Here is a 16,736-nt window from a genome sequence, read left to right on the forward strand (position 1 = left end):
TTATAGTAGTAGGAAAAATGAAGGGGACCAGCAACATTCGAAGCTCACTCATACCTAAATCAATTTGAAGAGGGAAATATTCGTGGGTGTTCAACTGATAATGGAGATGTCTTACCCACCAGGGAAGTAGGAGGGGAAAGAGATGGGTGTTAGAAGTGTTAGAGATGGGTAAGGGAGAGGTGTTAGAAAGGAGAGAATGGAAAAAAGATGGCACTGATCTGAAGCAAAACTCTTTACAAAAGGGACAGTGTAAAAAGAGAAAGAGAAAAGAATAAATAGAAGAAAGTAGGTTGGAGGGTAATAGAGTGGTAATCATATTTTTGAATGTGAATGTTGTTTACAAAAATACACTTGAAATAGACATACAGGGAGTTAAAATAAGGGAATCTAGTATGCTTCATCAAAGGGGCAGCTAGGAAGCAGTGCCAGGTCTGGAGTTTAAAGCTGACCTCAGGTACTTGTAAGCTTTGTGACCATGGGCAAGTCACTTAGCCCTAGTTGCCTTAGTTTTATCATTTGAAAAATAAACTGGAGAAGAAAATGGAAACCACTCCAGTGATTTTGCTGTGAAAATCCCAAATGAGGACACAAATGACAAACAACTGTGACTAAAGTTAAAAATAATAATTAAAGATAATAATTTTGATCTCAGAAAAAAACAAAAATAAAGCTAATGACAAGGGATAAGAGGGAAAGTACATATTGCTATAAGGCACCATAGATAATGAATAGTAATGAAAAACATAACTACCAAATGATATAACATTTAACTCTTGAAGGGAAAATATTTCAATACACAGTGGGGGACCTCAACTTTTTCTTCTCAGAATTAGATAGATTTAATCATAAGGAAGTAAGAAAAAAGTTGAGAAAAGGAATACAATTTTAGAAAAATTAAATATGATAGCTTTCTGGATAAAATTGAATAGAAGTAGAAAAAAGAATATCTTTTTTCTTAGCTGAACACAAAAATTAACCAGGTATTAGGGCATAAAAATCTCAAAGAAAAGCAGAATTATTGAATGTACCCTTTTTTTTAGACCATAATTAAAGGCAACTAAAAATTGTCTTCAATAAGAACCCATTGAAGCATAGATTAAAAATTAATTGAAGAAAATGGTCTTTGCACATAGTTGGAAAAATAAATTTAATTTAAAAAATTAATTGGAAAGAAGTCTGAAAGAACAAGTGTGTTAAAGAACAAACCATAGAAACAATCAGTAATTTTATTAAATAGAATGGAAACAATGAAACATTTCAAAATTTGTGGGTTACGGCTAAAGCAGTACTTGGGGAAAATTTTATAGCTCTAAACACATATATCAATGAAAGAGAACAAGTGTAGATCAATGAATTGGTCATGCAATTTTTAAAAAACCTAGAAAATGAACAAATTAATATTTCCTAATTAAAACAAAATATGAAAATTCTGAAAATCAAAAAAAGAGATGAATAAATAAAAGTAAAAATAATGAACTTATAAATAAAACTAGGATTTTATGGGGGAGGGGGTAATCCACAAAAGAGATAAAAATTCGATTTTTTTAAAAAAGAAGATAATCAAATTACCAGCATCAAAAATGAAAAGGGTGTTTACATCACCGATGAAGATGAAATTAGAGCAATTATTAGTAGTTATTATGCCCAATTAAATGTTAGTAAAACTAACAATCTAAATGAAATGGATAAATATTTTAAAATGTATAAATCCAAGATTGACAGAAGAGGAAATAGAATAATCCAGGAGCAGATGTATTTATAAGTGAAATGCAAACAAATATTTAAGGAACAAATAACTTGAATACTAAATAAGTTTAAAAAATAGGTAAAGAAGGTATCCTACAAAAATTCTATTTATGATATTGTAATATTGTATCATACACTAAACCAGGGAGAGTAAAACCAAATCATTCACCAATTTTCTGTATGCAAAATATTAAATAAAATACTTGCAAGGTGGTTATAGCAATATGACACAAAGATGTCACTATGAGTAAGTTGACATTATATGAGGAATGCAGGACTGGTCAGTATTAGGGAAACTATCTGCATAACTGACCACATCAATAATAAATATGACAAAAATCATATGAATAACTCAGTAGATGCAGAGGAAGTCTTTGAAAAAATGCAATGCCTATTCTTGTTAAAAAACGTAAGAAAGTATAGGAACAAATGGAGTCTTTCTTAAAACAAGTTTTATCTATTTAAAATCAAGTCATCTATTATGATCAAGACAATTATCCAAGATAATTCCAGAGGATCTGTGATGAAAAATACTATCCACCTCCAGGGAGAGAAATGATAAACCCTGAAGGCAGATGGAAGCATAATTTTTTTAAATTAAATTTTTATCGGTTTTTTTTTGTTTTCTTTTGCAACATGACTACTATAGAAATAGTTCTGCATGTCTTCACATGTAAAATAAGTATCAAGTTGCTTGTTTTTCATAGAAGGTGGAGGGACCAAAGGGAGGGAAAGAATTTGGAATTTAAACTTTTTTTAATGAATGTTTAAAATGTTTTTCATGTAACTTCTAAATATATAATAAAAATAATAAAAAAGATAATAATAATAGAATTCATTATCAGTGGAAATGCTAATTGGTCCAGCCATGCCAGAAAACATTTTAGAATTTTAGGAATAAAGTAACTGAAATGTCTATATCTTTAATCCAGGGACTCTACTGGTAGGCTTATATACCTAAGGAGATTAGTGACAAAAAGTAAGGTCCTAAAGATATTAAAATATGTATGGTAGTACTATTTGTAGTAACAAAAAAATTGGAAACAAAAAAGATACAATCAATTGGGTAATGACTAAATAAATTATGACTGATTAGTAGAATATTATTTTTAATATCTAACAAAATGAATACAGAGTCACATGAGAAGTCTTATATGAACTGTTGCAAGATAAGGAAAGCATTACCAGGAAAAAATATATACAATGATTATAAAAATGTAAATAAAGCTACAACAACAAATAAATCAACACTGAATTCTTTAAACTTAATTCCAAAGAAAAGTGATAAAAATGATATCTTTCTCTCTTCTTTACAGAGGTGGATAGAAAATTGTGAGTGAGAAAACTACATTCTTTTTCAGTATGTTGGTTATTTTTGCTAATGTAACAATATTGGGTGATACTATAGACAGTAGAATTGTTCCCCCAGTACTCAATCTTTCTTGCTTTTTTTCTCACTGCTAGATTGGATAAAGCAAAATATTCTCATGTTTTGCCTATCTTTTCCCTGCAGTGGGTATAGGTTCTGGACCTTTGATCAATTACTGCTTTTTCTTTGAAAATCTATCACTGGAAATTTAATTTTATAACATACATTTACAACATTTAGCTCACCCTTTAGCCAAGGGACAATATGTTGGTCCTTAAGTCTATGTGTTGACATCTCTGCTATTTAGATCTGAAAAAAAATCAAGAAAATGTCATTTTCAGAGTCCTGAATTAGTAAAATTCTTAACGTTTAGAGGTTTGGGCTGTCTGTCCTAATTTTATTATTTTCATTATTTTACATCTGCAACTAACCTCTGACCTCTCTATATTTAATATACCAGAATGTCTGTTACTAGGTAGGCTCATTAAGTCCTGAGAAGCACTGGGAACTCTTACCTTCTCACTTCTCAGACTGAGAGCATAGACCATTAATGCCTTTTAAAATTCTCAGTAAGTACTCAACTCTCCTTTGGACTAACAGATGGCAATAGTCCAAATCACTAAAGGGGCAATGAAGGACTATTTGCAGTGAACTAAAAATTCAGAATTCCAGTCAATTCTGAACCTTTGTTAGATTTTGGGATGTCTCTTTTATTCTTTATTCTCACGGTGTCACTGGAAATGGGATGGGGAAGACCGCATTTCAGAAATGCAGGTGTTATAAAAACAAGACCAATAAATATTTATTTTTAAAATTATTTATTATGGATTTAATATAAAATTAACTTGATTTATTACTTGAATTGACTTTAGCAATTATAGTATATTTAATATTCTAATGGAAAATAAGATATAACATTTGAAGTGAGAGATTGCCTCTCTTTTTACCACTGATTGGCACTATCAGTGGCCTCTGTGGCTCCGGTTTTCTGTTTTAGACTCTAGCACTATATGGTTCTCTTTATGCTTGTTCTCTCTTTGTCTTTGCCTGAATCTCTTCTTTTTTTGTGTATTTTCATGCTCTGATGCAGTCTTCAAATGCTTCTTACCTGACTCTGGTTTACTTCTGGAGCACTGAAACGTTTTTCTTTCTGGATCTATATCTAGCTAGTTATTTTCTCAACTTTCTTTTTTTTCCTTCCAATGAACAAAGGAGAAATGGTGGCACAATTGACATTTTTAAATTTTAGGTTACTTCAGGTGAACTAAAGATTCAAACTAAACTGCTGGCATGAAAACCAAACACCTGAATGAATTAAATTGCTTGTTGTCATTTAGACAGTATGAAAATTCTTTATATTCAGCTAATATTGATAACTAGTTATTTCTGATAACTAGATAATTGTTTGTATACTCAGTTTTGAAACAGACTCTGAGATTTATTTTGGAATAACCCTCTGTTTTCATTCTTTTCTCCTAGAAGTGATAAATGAGCCAGTGGATAAAGAAAGAATAAAACCTATGGAGAGAATGAACCCTTTTGAAAGGATATACACTTGTTCGAAAGAGAAGGTAATGCCAAAGGCTCAAGTGGGGAAGGGTTTCTTCTTCCTATGTAGTTAGAACAAAGGAGGAGAGAGTGCAATGTAAAGGAAGGGATTGAGGTGATTTGAAGTACAGCATTGACAAGAAGGAAACTGCAAAGGATAGCCTCAATTTTTTATAAGATTCCACAATGCGGGGGCGGCTAGGTGGTGCAGTGGATAAGGCACAGGCCCTGGAGTCAGGAGTACCTGGGTTCAAATCCGGTATCAGACACTTAATAATTACCTAACTGTGTGGTCTTAGGCAAACCACTTAACCCCGTTTGCCTTGCAAAAACCTAAAAAAAAAAAAAATTCCACAAAGCAAAGTTGTCCATACAGCTTCTGTTTTTGAAGAGTGAATTATTATTTTTCCAATAAATTCTATGACCAAATGATAGGATTTACCCTAGGGAAAAAAAGAGTAATTTAAAAAAAAATTTAAGGGATCAAGATGAACTGTGTCTAATGAATATTTATTGTTACATAGCGTGTGTTTATGTACACATATAAATATATATATATATAATACATACATATATATATATAAAGATATATGTGTGTGCATAAAAACATGATTCATTAAAGACAATATGTCCTTTCTAAACAATATGATTATTGATCCAGGCCAAATAACCCAAACACATTGGAATTTCTCCAGTGATTAAATCTCATATTCAAAAATTATTTCCTTTCATTTTGACGTAAGTTTTTGTATTCCTTCAAAAGATGTAAAATTTGTCTTTTCAAATAGGTACCTCCATCTATGCCATAACTACCTGCCTGCTTTGCATCATTGGGAGAGTTAAGATTAATGGGTCCTATTTTTACTTCTTTAAATTAAAAGCATCATTCAAAACAAAATATTAAAAATCTTATAATCATAATTTTATAATAACTATGAAGCAGGTAAATTTAGCAGTTAGAAAATAGGATTTCTAAACCATTTGTTTCTAACATAGCTCTGGTATATTAAAAAAGAAATAAATCTGTAAAATTATAGTACAAAGTAAATGGACAGAATTTATCAAAATGTAGTTATCCAATAATTAAAGTAACGTCACTTTTCAAACCAATATAGAATTTCAACCCTGTGTTGTCAAATGTTAAATTATGTGATTCTCTTTAGGTTAATGTTTTGTCCTAAGAGTAAAAATAATTTATTTTATCAAGCTACCTGATAGATTTAACAATTAATTTATAATAATAGGTTTTATTACTGTTAGATGTTTTGTTCTATTTTGCTTACAGTAAGTTAATTTTTATTAGTCTTTAAATAATATATACTTCTGTAATCCAGTTCTATATTTTAATTTTTTTTAATTCATAGCAAACAAATTCCTCTGTCACAATTGGTGAGAAAACTAAAGGATTATTTGGAAGCTTTCCATCAACAGAAACAAGCAAGTTAAAGGTAAGTTGAAGATTGAACAAATGGTAATAAACCCTTACACTATTGGATTTATGCCTTAAAAAGTTTTTAATCATATTTTATAAATTTTTTCTAAATTAAAGCATTTTTCAAATTGACCTATTTAAATAAATTTCCTTATTCTCAATTTGTTAAACTACAGGATAAAATACTTCTTTTCCCCTTGTAGTGATCTCAAAGTTCATGCTCCATTAGCACATGGTTTACTCCTTGATTGATGTATTTTTATCTGACTTTCAATGACTATTAAATATTATTAGATAAGTTTATGGAGCAATTGAGTCAAAATGAGTTTTAAAACAAAAGATAAAATTCTCCAATGACTCCTCATATATCTTAAAAAAATAAGTCACTTAATGAACGTTTATCATATATTTTTCAGACACTGTTTTAAGTGCTTGGCATATGTGTGTGTGTGTGTGTGTGTGTGTGTGTGTGTGTGTGTACATATACACATAAGTAAAAACAGAGGGCCTGTTCTCAAGAAAGTTGAATTTTAATGAGAATCAACTTATAAGTAACTATATACATATTAGATATGTACAGTATTACTAGAAGGGTCTTCCCAAAGATGCTTTGATGGTATATCATTTAGCATGCTAACTCTTGTTGCCACAATGAAATATGCTCTGTTCCTAGGTATGTGATTTATTCTGGGTTATATCCTTAAGGTGATCTGGATCATTGGGGAGTATCATGTCCACAAAACTCAAAGATTAAATCAGTACCAAGATCTTATTCATGCACAAGTTCAGCAGAAGAAAAACATTTCTGTGAGATAATCCTTTAGTCTTTTTCTGACTTTAGTTATACCAATAAATTATAACCTGTCTTCAAGCATTCCTCTATTTATTCAACTGCCATATGAGTTAATGACTATGATGACACCAGTGACTAGGGAGGAAAAGACTGATGGGGGCAGGAAAAACTTTTAAGGATAGGAAACTTGAACAGAGGCTTAGAAGATGAGGCATAATTAGTTAAACAAAGAGGGAATGGATTAAGCCACTTTGCTTTGGGGATCTTAATTTCTTACTCAGTGAAATAAGTGGCTGCAGCCAGATGGTTTGTAAAGATCTTTCTAGCTTAGATTTATCATTTTGCCATTAATTCATCAAGGAGTCTATAAGCTGGGAAATGTAACAGACACTTTCATGAAAAAATAAAAGACTTGTCATTTTAATTTATGGAATAAAGCAAGCATTTTCATAACACAGTACAATTAAAAAATGATTGCAAATGAAACTAAATTTGCTATGTGCAACTTGTTATTCCTTTTAAATATATGAGAACATTATCATGTAAATGAGTTAGTGGCCCAAGTTTTTCCACATCCTCTTTAATGTTTTTCACTTTCCCCTTCTATCATTTTAACTTAACTGGAATGTTTGGAATGATATCGCAAGACTGCTTTAATTCACATTTTTCTGAACAATAATAATATAGAGAGTGTTTTGTTTTTTTTTCTTTGGAAAATTGCCTCTGAATTTCTTTTGACTATGAAATGGAGAATGACTCATATTCTCATAGATTTAGCAAAGTTCTTTATGTATTTAGATATTTGAGATGAGAGACCTTTATCTGATTAACTATAAAAAAATTTTCCCCCAATTTTCTACTTTCCTTCTGATCTTGGCCATATTATTTTATATGTACAAAACCCAATCAAAATGATCCATTTTACAATCTAACTTTGCTCTCTCTTACTTTATAAATTGTTCTGTGTTTCAATTTTCTTTCTTTTTAAATTTTATTTATTTAAGGAAAATGGGGTAAAGTGGCTTGCTCAAGGCCACACAGCTAGGTAATTATTAAGTGTCTGAGATCATATTTGAACTCAGGTACTCCTGACTCCAGGGCCGGTGCTCTATCCACTCTGCCACCTAGCTGCCCCTCAAGTTGTTTTTTTTTTTAATTAAAGATTTTATTTATTTTGAATTTACAATTTTTCCACCAATCTTACTTCCCTCCCCCACCCCACCCCCAAAGAAAGCAATTTGTCAATCTTTACTTTGTTTCTGTGTTGTACATTGATCCAAATTGAGTGTGATGAGAGAGAAATCATATCCTTAAGGAAGAAACAAAAAGTATAAGAGATAACAAGATCAGACAATAAGATACCTGTTTTTTTTCTGAATTAAAGGGAATAGTCCTTGAACTTTGTTCAAACTCCATGGTTCTTTATCTGAATACAGATGGTATTCTCCATTACAGACAGCCCAAAATTGTCCCTGATCATTGTACTGATAGAATGAGCAAGTCCATCAAGGTTGATCATCAAGTTGGTTTTTTTTAATAAAAACAAGCATTGAACTTTGTTAAAGTTTTTCTGCATCTTTTAATATCGTTTTTAACTTTGAATATTGATGTAATCAATCATTTTAATAGTTTTCTTTATGTTAAACCCTCTGTGCATTCCTGAAATAAATTACACTTGATAATAATAATATATATTCTTTGTAATCTTCTAGCTTTTATTTTATTTAGGATTTTTTGTATCCATATTCTTTAGTGAAGTTGGTCTATAATTTTCTTTTTCTGTTTTTACTCTTTCTGATTTAAGTATCATATTTGTTTCATAAGAGAAGTTTTATAGGATCCTTTCTTTGCTGATTATTCCAAGTAATTTATTTAATATTGGAATTAGTTGATCTTTAAATCCATCTGATCTTGGTGCTATTTGCTTAGGAAGCTCATTTATGGCCTCTAAAATGACTCTATTAAACATTCTATTTCCTCTTCTGCTAATCTAGGCAAGTTATGGTTTTGAAGATTTCTATTTCACTTAAATTGTTAAATTTATTGGCATATAATTTGCTAAAATAGCTTGTTTTAATATATTCATTCTTTTAATTTTTATGAGATAATTGCTCTTTTTTATCTTTTTCCTATCCAATAATTTTTTTACAATCACTCCATCATACATAACTCAGTCACAACCTTTCTATCAAACTGTCTTTTAATAATGATGACAGTTTTAAAAATAGTGATATCAGCCAGAGCAGAGCCAAGATGGCAAGGAAAAAGCAGTGACTTGCCAGAGTTTTCCCCCAAACCCCTCAGAACCCCTTTAAATAATGCCAGAAAACCATTCCTAGAGCAGCAAAACCCACAGAAAGATGGGATCAAATAATTTTCCAGCCAAAGACAACTAAGATGATCAGCAGGAAAAGTCTATCATACCTGGGTGAGAGTGGACCACAGTCAAGTGCAGCCACGCCAGTGCAGATGCAGCCTCAGCAAACAGGAGCAGTCCTTGGGAGACACTGAATCAGCAGCAGCAGCTACTGCTTCTAGAAATTACAACCCACAGATGGTAATGAGATTGAATAACTTATCAAAAGATTGGGGGAGCTCTTTGCTGACACTGAAGCAGGACTCTGTTGCTTTATTCATCCTTGGATCTAGGTCACAGTCCTGGTTGGCAATTACAGGGTGAGGAGGAGCATTGGCACACCGGAGCTTGTGATTGCACAATTTCAGGGCAAGAAAAGAGTGCTTGTGGTTACTCACAGGCTGGAATACAGGTCAGGAGATTAGTAAAACACCTCTCCTTAGATCATACAACTTTGGAAGAACTGAAAACTTAAAAATTCCTAGAAACAAAACCTCAAAAGCTTGAGACAGGGTGCCCTCCACCCTGGAAGTAAATCCCTATTTTAACAAAGAGGTAAAAGTCAAGTAATATGCTGAAAAAATGAGTAAACAACAGAAAAAGTTCTGACCATAGAAAATTACTATAGCAAAAAGGATGATCAAAACATATACTCAGAAGATAACAAAATTAAAGCTCCTACATTCAAAGACTTGAAGAAAAATATGAATTGGTCTCAGGTCATTGAAGAGCTCAAAATCAAGTAGGAGAGGTAAAGGAAAAATTGGTAAGAGAAATGAGTGAGGCAAGAAAATAATGAACAAAAGAGTCAACAGCTTAATAAAGGAGACAAATAAAATACTAAAGAAAATAACACCTAAAAAAAGTAAGTCAAATGGTTAAAAGAGGTACAAAAAAATGAAAATGATAATACCTTAAAAAGTAAAATTGGCCATATGGAAAAGGAAGCATAAAAATTTGGTGATGAAAAAAAAAACTTAAGGAGGAAAAGAATTCCTATGTACAAAAATATTTATAGCTATTTTTGTCAAAGGAATTGGAAAATGAGGGTGGTGTCATCAATTGGGGAATGACTGAACTAATTAGCATATATGAATGTGTTATAATACTATTCTGTAAGAAATGATGAAGAGTTTCAGAGAAACTGATGTAGAATTAAAGTAAGCAGGGCCAGAACATTATAACAGTGATGGCAATATTGTAATGAAAATCAGTTGAGATAAATTTAACTGTTCTGATCAATACAGCGATCCATATAATAAATCCAAAGGACTCATGATGGACCCAGCTCCTGACATAGATGATGGACTCGGAGTGCAAACTAAAGCATACCAATGTGGAATTTTTTGTTTAATTATACATGTTTATAACAAAGGTTTTGTTCTCCTTGCTTTCTCAGTTTGTGGTAAGGGGGACAGAAGGAATTCATATCTTAAAATTAAATTTTTAAAAAGATGGAATCAATGTATATGGATTATTCTCAATTTCTCTGATATATGTATAAATCATACCTTTAGAGAACATTTGCTACTAAATAGTGAGAGAATTGGATGAACTTTCTAGTCTCTGAAAATAAACCCCTCAGATTCAATACAGAAACTTTTCCCTCTGGGGAATATCTTGTAATTTTGGATAAACTAGTTCTCAGACAACAAAAAAACCATCAGTTACAAGAATTCTTAACCTGGAGGTTTTTTGTCTGTTTTTGTTTTTTGTTTACCATTTTGATAACTGCCAATGTAATTGATTTCCTTTGAAATACTGTTACTTTGTGTTTTTGAAAAACATTCAGAGAAACAGTCCAAAAGTTTTACAAGGCTGCCAAAGGGGTCCTTAATACTAAAAAAAAAAAAAGTTTAAGTACACCTGGTCTATTGCCTGGTCAGTACTAGAGAAGCCTTTCCAAGAACTCAGGATCACTTCCCCAAGAGATAAATGATGAAAGGCTATGAACAGACAAGCAGTTCTCAAAAAGATAAAAAAAGCAAGTTATCAATCAGGAGAAAAAAATATTCCAAATAGTATTTAATTCAAATTAAAATGATTTTAAGGTTCCATTCATACCATTAGATTGGCAAGGATGTCAAAAAATGACTTCTAATAATCGTTGGAGAATATATGAGAGGACAGGCATTGTTGAAATCATAAATTAACAAAGCCAATAACTTCCTCCCCCCTCAAAAAGTCACACCCCCAAAGAATCAAATGAAGTAGGAAAAAGACCTCCATGTACAAAAAATACCAGTAACAGCACTTTTTGTTATAGTAAAAATTGGAAACTAAGGAGGTGCCTGTCAGGGAAGTGGATGAACAATTTTTGGTATGTGAATGTAATGGAATCATTGCTTTATAAAAAAAAATAACAAAAAGAGATGGATTCTTTAAAAACCTGGGAGAAATTGTGTAAAGTGACCTATAGTGAAGTAGGCAAAACCAGGAAAATAATTTATAGGACTACAAAAGTGTAAAGAAAAATAACTGCAAGACTTAAGGACTCTCTTCAATGCAGTATCCAGCAATTATTCCAAAGCAAAGGTGTCAAATATAGCACATACAGATCAAAACACTCCAGAGCGAGCCAAACTATTAAAATGTAACTGGGAAATGTTCAACAAAACAAAATACAATGAAACTAAAAAAAAAAAGAAAAAAGAAAAAAACTTAAAAAGTAGACATGACTAAGAATAAAAGGTGGCAAAAAAGTTCTTTGAAGAAAATAATTCCTTAAAAAATAGAATTGAGCAAATAAAAAGTAATGACTATATGAGACATCAAGAAACAGTAAAAAAAATAACAAAAGAATAAAGAAATAGAAGAAAATGTGAAATAACTCTTTGGAAAATGACTGACTTGAAAAATAGTTATTGGAGAGATAATTTAAAAATTCTCAGACTATCCGAGAGACTTGATAAAAATAAAGCCTAGACATCTTTCAAGAAATTATCAAGGAAAACTTCCCCAATATTCTAGAAACAGAAGGTAAAATAGAAATTGATCTCATGAAAGACATCCCAAAATGAAAACTACCAAGATTATCATAGTCAAATTTCAAAGTTTTCAGGTCAAGGAGTAATATTGCCAACAGCTGGAAAGAAATAATTCAAATATCATGAAATCACAAGATAATACAAAATTTTGCAGCTTCTACATTAAAGCTTAGAATATGATATTATGGAAGGCAAAGGAACTAGGATTATACCAAAGAATCACCTATCCACCAAAACAGAATATGATCCTTCAGGGGGGGAAATAGACATTCAATGAAATGGAAGATTTTCAAGCATTCTCTCTTTTTTTAATTTATTTATTTTCATCCATATTCACATGTATAGTTCCAAGTTACAAAATTTCCCTCCAAGTTCCCTTCCCACAGCCTGCCTCAGCAGAGAACAGTCAGATTAGCATTTTTACGTACATAGTTTGATAAACATGTTTACAAATTAGTAATTTTCAGCATGAGGAATTAGGATTAAAGGAAGGAGATACAAAAGAGATAATTTTTATAAAGTGTTCATCAGATTCGAAAGGGTAGTCTTCCCCCCCCCCCCATGTGTTTTGTTTTATTTTGTTTTTCTTCCTTTGGAAGCTGGAGGAAGAGCTGGTTCCATCAAAGTTGTTCATCTCATAATGTTGATGTGTGCATTGTTCTCTTATTTCTACTCTCTTCTCTCGTCATCAGATTCCATAAATCATTCCATGCTTCTCTAGAATCTGACCATTTATGGTTTCTTATACAACTATAGTATTCCATAGTATGCATATATCATAACTTGTTTAGCCATTTCTCAATTGATGAGCAACCCCTCAATTTCCATTTCTTTGCCACTACAAAAAGAGCTGCTATGAATATTTTTGAACATGTAGGATTTTCTCCATTTTTTATAATTTCTTCTGGATATAGACCTAGAATTGGAATTGCTGGGTCAAAGGGAATGAACAGTTTTATTGCTCTTTGGGCATAGTTCCATATTGCTCTCCAGAAAGGTTGGATCTATTCACAACTCCACCAGCAATGCATTAATGTCCTAATCCTCCCACAACTTCTCCAACACTGATCATCTTCCCTTTATCTCTTCTTTTTTTTGAGTTTGGAGTTTTTTTTAATTGTTTTTTTATTAAATATATTATTTGAGTTTTACATTTCCCCCCCAATCTTACTTCCCTCCCCCCAAAACCCCACGGAAAGCAATCTGTCAGTCTTTACTTTGTTTCCATGTTGTACATTGATCCAAATTGAGTGTGATGAGAGAGAAATCATATCATTAAGAAAGAGACAAGAAGTCTAAGAGGTAACAAGATCAGACAATAAGATATCTGTTTTTTTTCTAAATTAAAGGGAATAGTCCTTGCACTTTGTTCAAACTCCACAGCTCTTTATCTGGATACAGATGGCACTCTCCTTTACAGACAGCCCAAAATTGTTCCCGATTGTTGCACTGATGGAATGAGAGAGTCCTTCAAGGTTGAACATCACCCCCATGTTACTGTTAGGGTATACAGTGTTTTTCCGGTTCTGCTCATCTCACTCAGCATCAGTTCATGCAAATCCCTCCAGGCTTCCCTGAAATCCCATTCCTTCTGGTTTCTAATAGAACAATAGTGTTCCATGACATATATATATATACCACAGTTTGCTAAGCCATTCTTGGGTAATCTCATAAGTATGAGATGTTACCTCATTGTTGTTTTAATTTGCATTTCTCTAATCAATAGTGATTTGGAGTATTTTTTCATATGATTATAGATAACTTTAATTTCTTCATTTAAAAACTGCATATCCTTTGACCATTTATCAAGTGGGAATGACTTTTAATCTCATAAATTTGATGCAATTCTCTATATATTTTAGAAATGAGACCTTTATCAGAATTCCTAGATGTGAAGACTGTTTCCCAGCTTCTTGCTTTCCTTCTAATTTTGGTAGCATTAATTTTATTAGTGTAAAACATTTTAAATTTAATATAGTCAAAATCATTCATTTTACAGTTAATAATGTGCTCTAATTCTTGTGTGGTCATAAATTTATCTCTTTTTCATAGATCAGATAGACTATTTTTTGTTCTATTAATTTATCTATGATATTGCTCTTTATGTCTAAATCCTATGCCTATTTTTACTTTTATTTTGGTATAGGATATGAGATTTGCATCTCTGCCTAGTTTTAGCTATACTATTTTCCAGTTTCCCAACAATTTTTGTCAAACAGTGAGTTCCTATCCCAGAAGCTGATGTCTTTGGATTTGTCAAATATTAGATTGATGTAGTCATTTACTGTAATTTCTTTTGAACCTATTCTAATCCACTGATCCATTACTCTATTTCTTAGCCAGTACCAGGAAGTTTTGATGGCTGATGCTTTTTAGTATAGATTTAGATCTGGTAGAGCTAAGCCACCTTTCTTGACATTTTTTCCATCATTTCCCTTGCTATTCTTGTCCTTTTGTTGCACCAGATGAATTTTGTTACTATTTTTTCAAACTCAGTCAAGTAGTTATTTGGTAGTTTGATTGGTATGACACTGAATAAGTACTTTAATTTGGGTAGAAGTATCATTTTTATTTTATTAGCTCAACCTAACCATGAGCATTTTACATTTTTCCATTTATTTTTGTCTGACTTTATTTGGCTGAGGAGTGCTTTATAATTGTGCTCATACAGTTTCTGGGTTTGTCTTGGGAGGCAGATTTCCCAAGTATTTAATGTTGTCTACAGTTACTTTAAATGGGATTTCTATATCTTGTTCTTGGGCTTTGTTGTTCATATATACAAATGCTGATGATTTATGTCGGTTTATTTTATATCCTGCTACTTTGCTGAATTTGTTAATTGTTTTCAAGGAGATTTTTAGATGAATACCATCATATCATCTGCAAAGAGTGTAAGTTTTGCTTCCTCATTGCCAAGTCTGATTCCCTCAATTTCTTTTTCTTCCCTTATTGCTACTACTAGCATTTCTAATACTATATTGAATAGTAATGGTGATAATGGGCATCCTTGTTTCACCTGATCTTACTGGAAATACTCCAAGTTTATTCCCATCACGTATAATATTTATTGATGGTTTTAGACGGAATTTAAAAACTGGGATTTACAAAGCTATCCAGTCCTACAAAAAATTTCTGTAAATCATTACGAATTAGAGAAATGCAAATTAAAGCACCTCTGAGGTACCACCTCACACCATCACACCAATATGACCAGAAAGGACAATGTTCACTTTTGGAAGGGATGTGGAAATCTGGGACACTAATCCGTTGTTGTTGGAGCTGTGATCTCATCCAGTCTTTCTGGGAAGCAATCTGGAATTATGCCCAGAGGGCAATAAAAGTGTGCATACCCTTTCATCCAGCAATACCACTACTGGGTCTATAACCTAAGAAATCATGAAAAAGGATAAAAACTACACTTGTACAAAATATTCATAGCAGCTCTGTTTGTGGTAACAAAGAATTGGAAATTGAGTGAATGTCCATCATTTGGGGAATGACTGAACAAATAGTGGTATATATTATAGAACACTGTTGTTCTATTACAAACCAGGAGGGATGGTAATTCAGAGAAGTCTGGAAGGATTTGCATGAACTGATGCTGGGCAAGATGAGCAGAACCAGAAAAACTGTACACCCTAACAGCAACATAGGGGTGATGACCAACTTTGATGGACTTGCTCATTCCATCAGTGCAACAATCAGGGACAATTTTGGGGGGTATCTGTGATGGAGAATACCATCTTTATCTAGAGAAAGAATTGTGGAGTTTGAAAAAAGACCAAAGACTATTACCTTTAATTTGGGGGGAAAACCTGTTTTCTTACTATGTAATTCTGCTATTTCTTATACTTAATTTTTCTTCCTTAAGGTTATGTTTTCTCTCTCATCATGTTCAACTTAGATCAGTGTATACCATGGAAACATTGTGAAGCCTAACAAAATGCCTTCTGTGGTGGGGGCGAAGGAAGATTGGGGGGGGAAATTGTAAAACTCAAAAAAAAATTTAAAAATTAGACAAGCAAAAAAAAAAGCCCTCTGCTGGCTTTCCCATTCTCCTGCCTCCCGGACTTTACTCCATTCCCCCCCCCCCCCCAAAGTGACAGACCTTCACTGAAGATCCTTCACATTATCTACAGTTGAAAACTTTGAATCTTCTCTTTTTCTTGGTGGAATCTGTAGTGGGAATGTCAGAGTAGAAGCTTCATTTAACTTTGGTAAGGAAAAGCTCTGAGAGCATGCTAGCTTCACATAAGCCATCTTGGCTCCTCCCCAAAAGTCTGATTTTTATTTTATTTTATTTTTTAATTCTCATTTTGTACAAATGTTTTTTTTTACATTAATAAAATATTCTTGTTTAAGATTAGCAAAATATCCCTCCACCCATGAATATCGACTTGCTTGGGTGATAAAGTAAAGAGGAGAGAAAAAAATTAAAATTAAAAAAATAATAGTAATAATTGTAGGTATGGCCAGGTGGCGCAATGGACGAAGCACCAGCCCTG

At 32.2% G+C, this 16,736-nt stretch overlaps 1 protein-coding gene across 3 annotated transcripts in view; it reads left to right on the forward strand.

Annotated features, from left to right (window-relative positions):
* Positions 1-16,736, forward strand: part of MEIKIN (meiotic kinetochore factor) — a 142,569-nt gene that overhangs the window by 90,063 nt on the left and 35,770 nt on the right. For all 3 annotated transcript variants that reach the window (XM_074231296.1, XM_074231310.1, XM_074231301.1), the window contains exons 11-12: positions 4,595-4,686; positions 6,028-6,111. In XM_074231296.1, the coding sequence (XP_074087397.1) occupies positions 4,595-4,686; positions 6,028-6,111 (176 nt within the window). The remainder of the gene's footprint in view (positions 1-4,594; positions 4,687-6,027; positions 6,112-16,736) is intronic.

Source organism: Macrotis lagotis, chromosome 1 (genome assembly GCF_037893015.1).
Source record: "Macrotis lagotis isolate mMagLag1 chromosome 1, bilby.v1.9.chrom.fasta, whole genome shotgun sequence".
In the NCBI taxonomy this organism is placed as follows: Eukaryota; Metazoa; Chordata; class Mammalia; order Peramelemorphia; family Peramelidae; genus Macrotis; species Macrotis lagotis.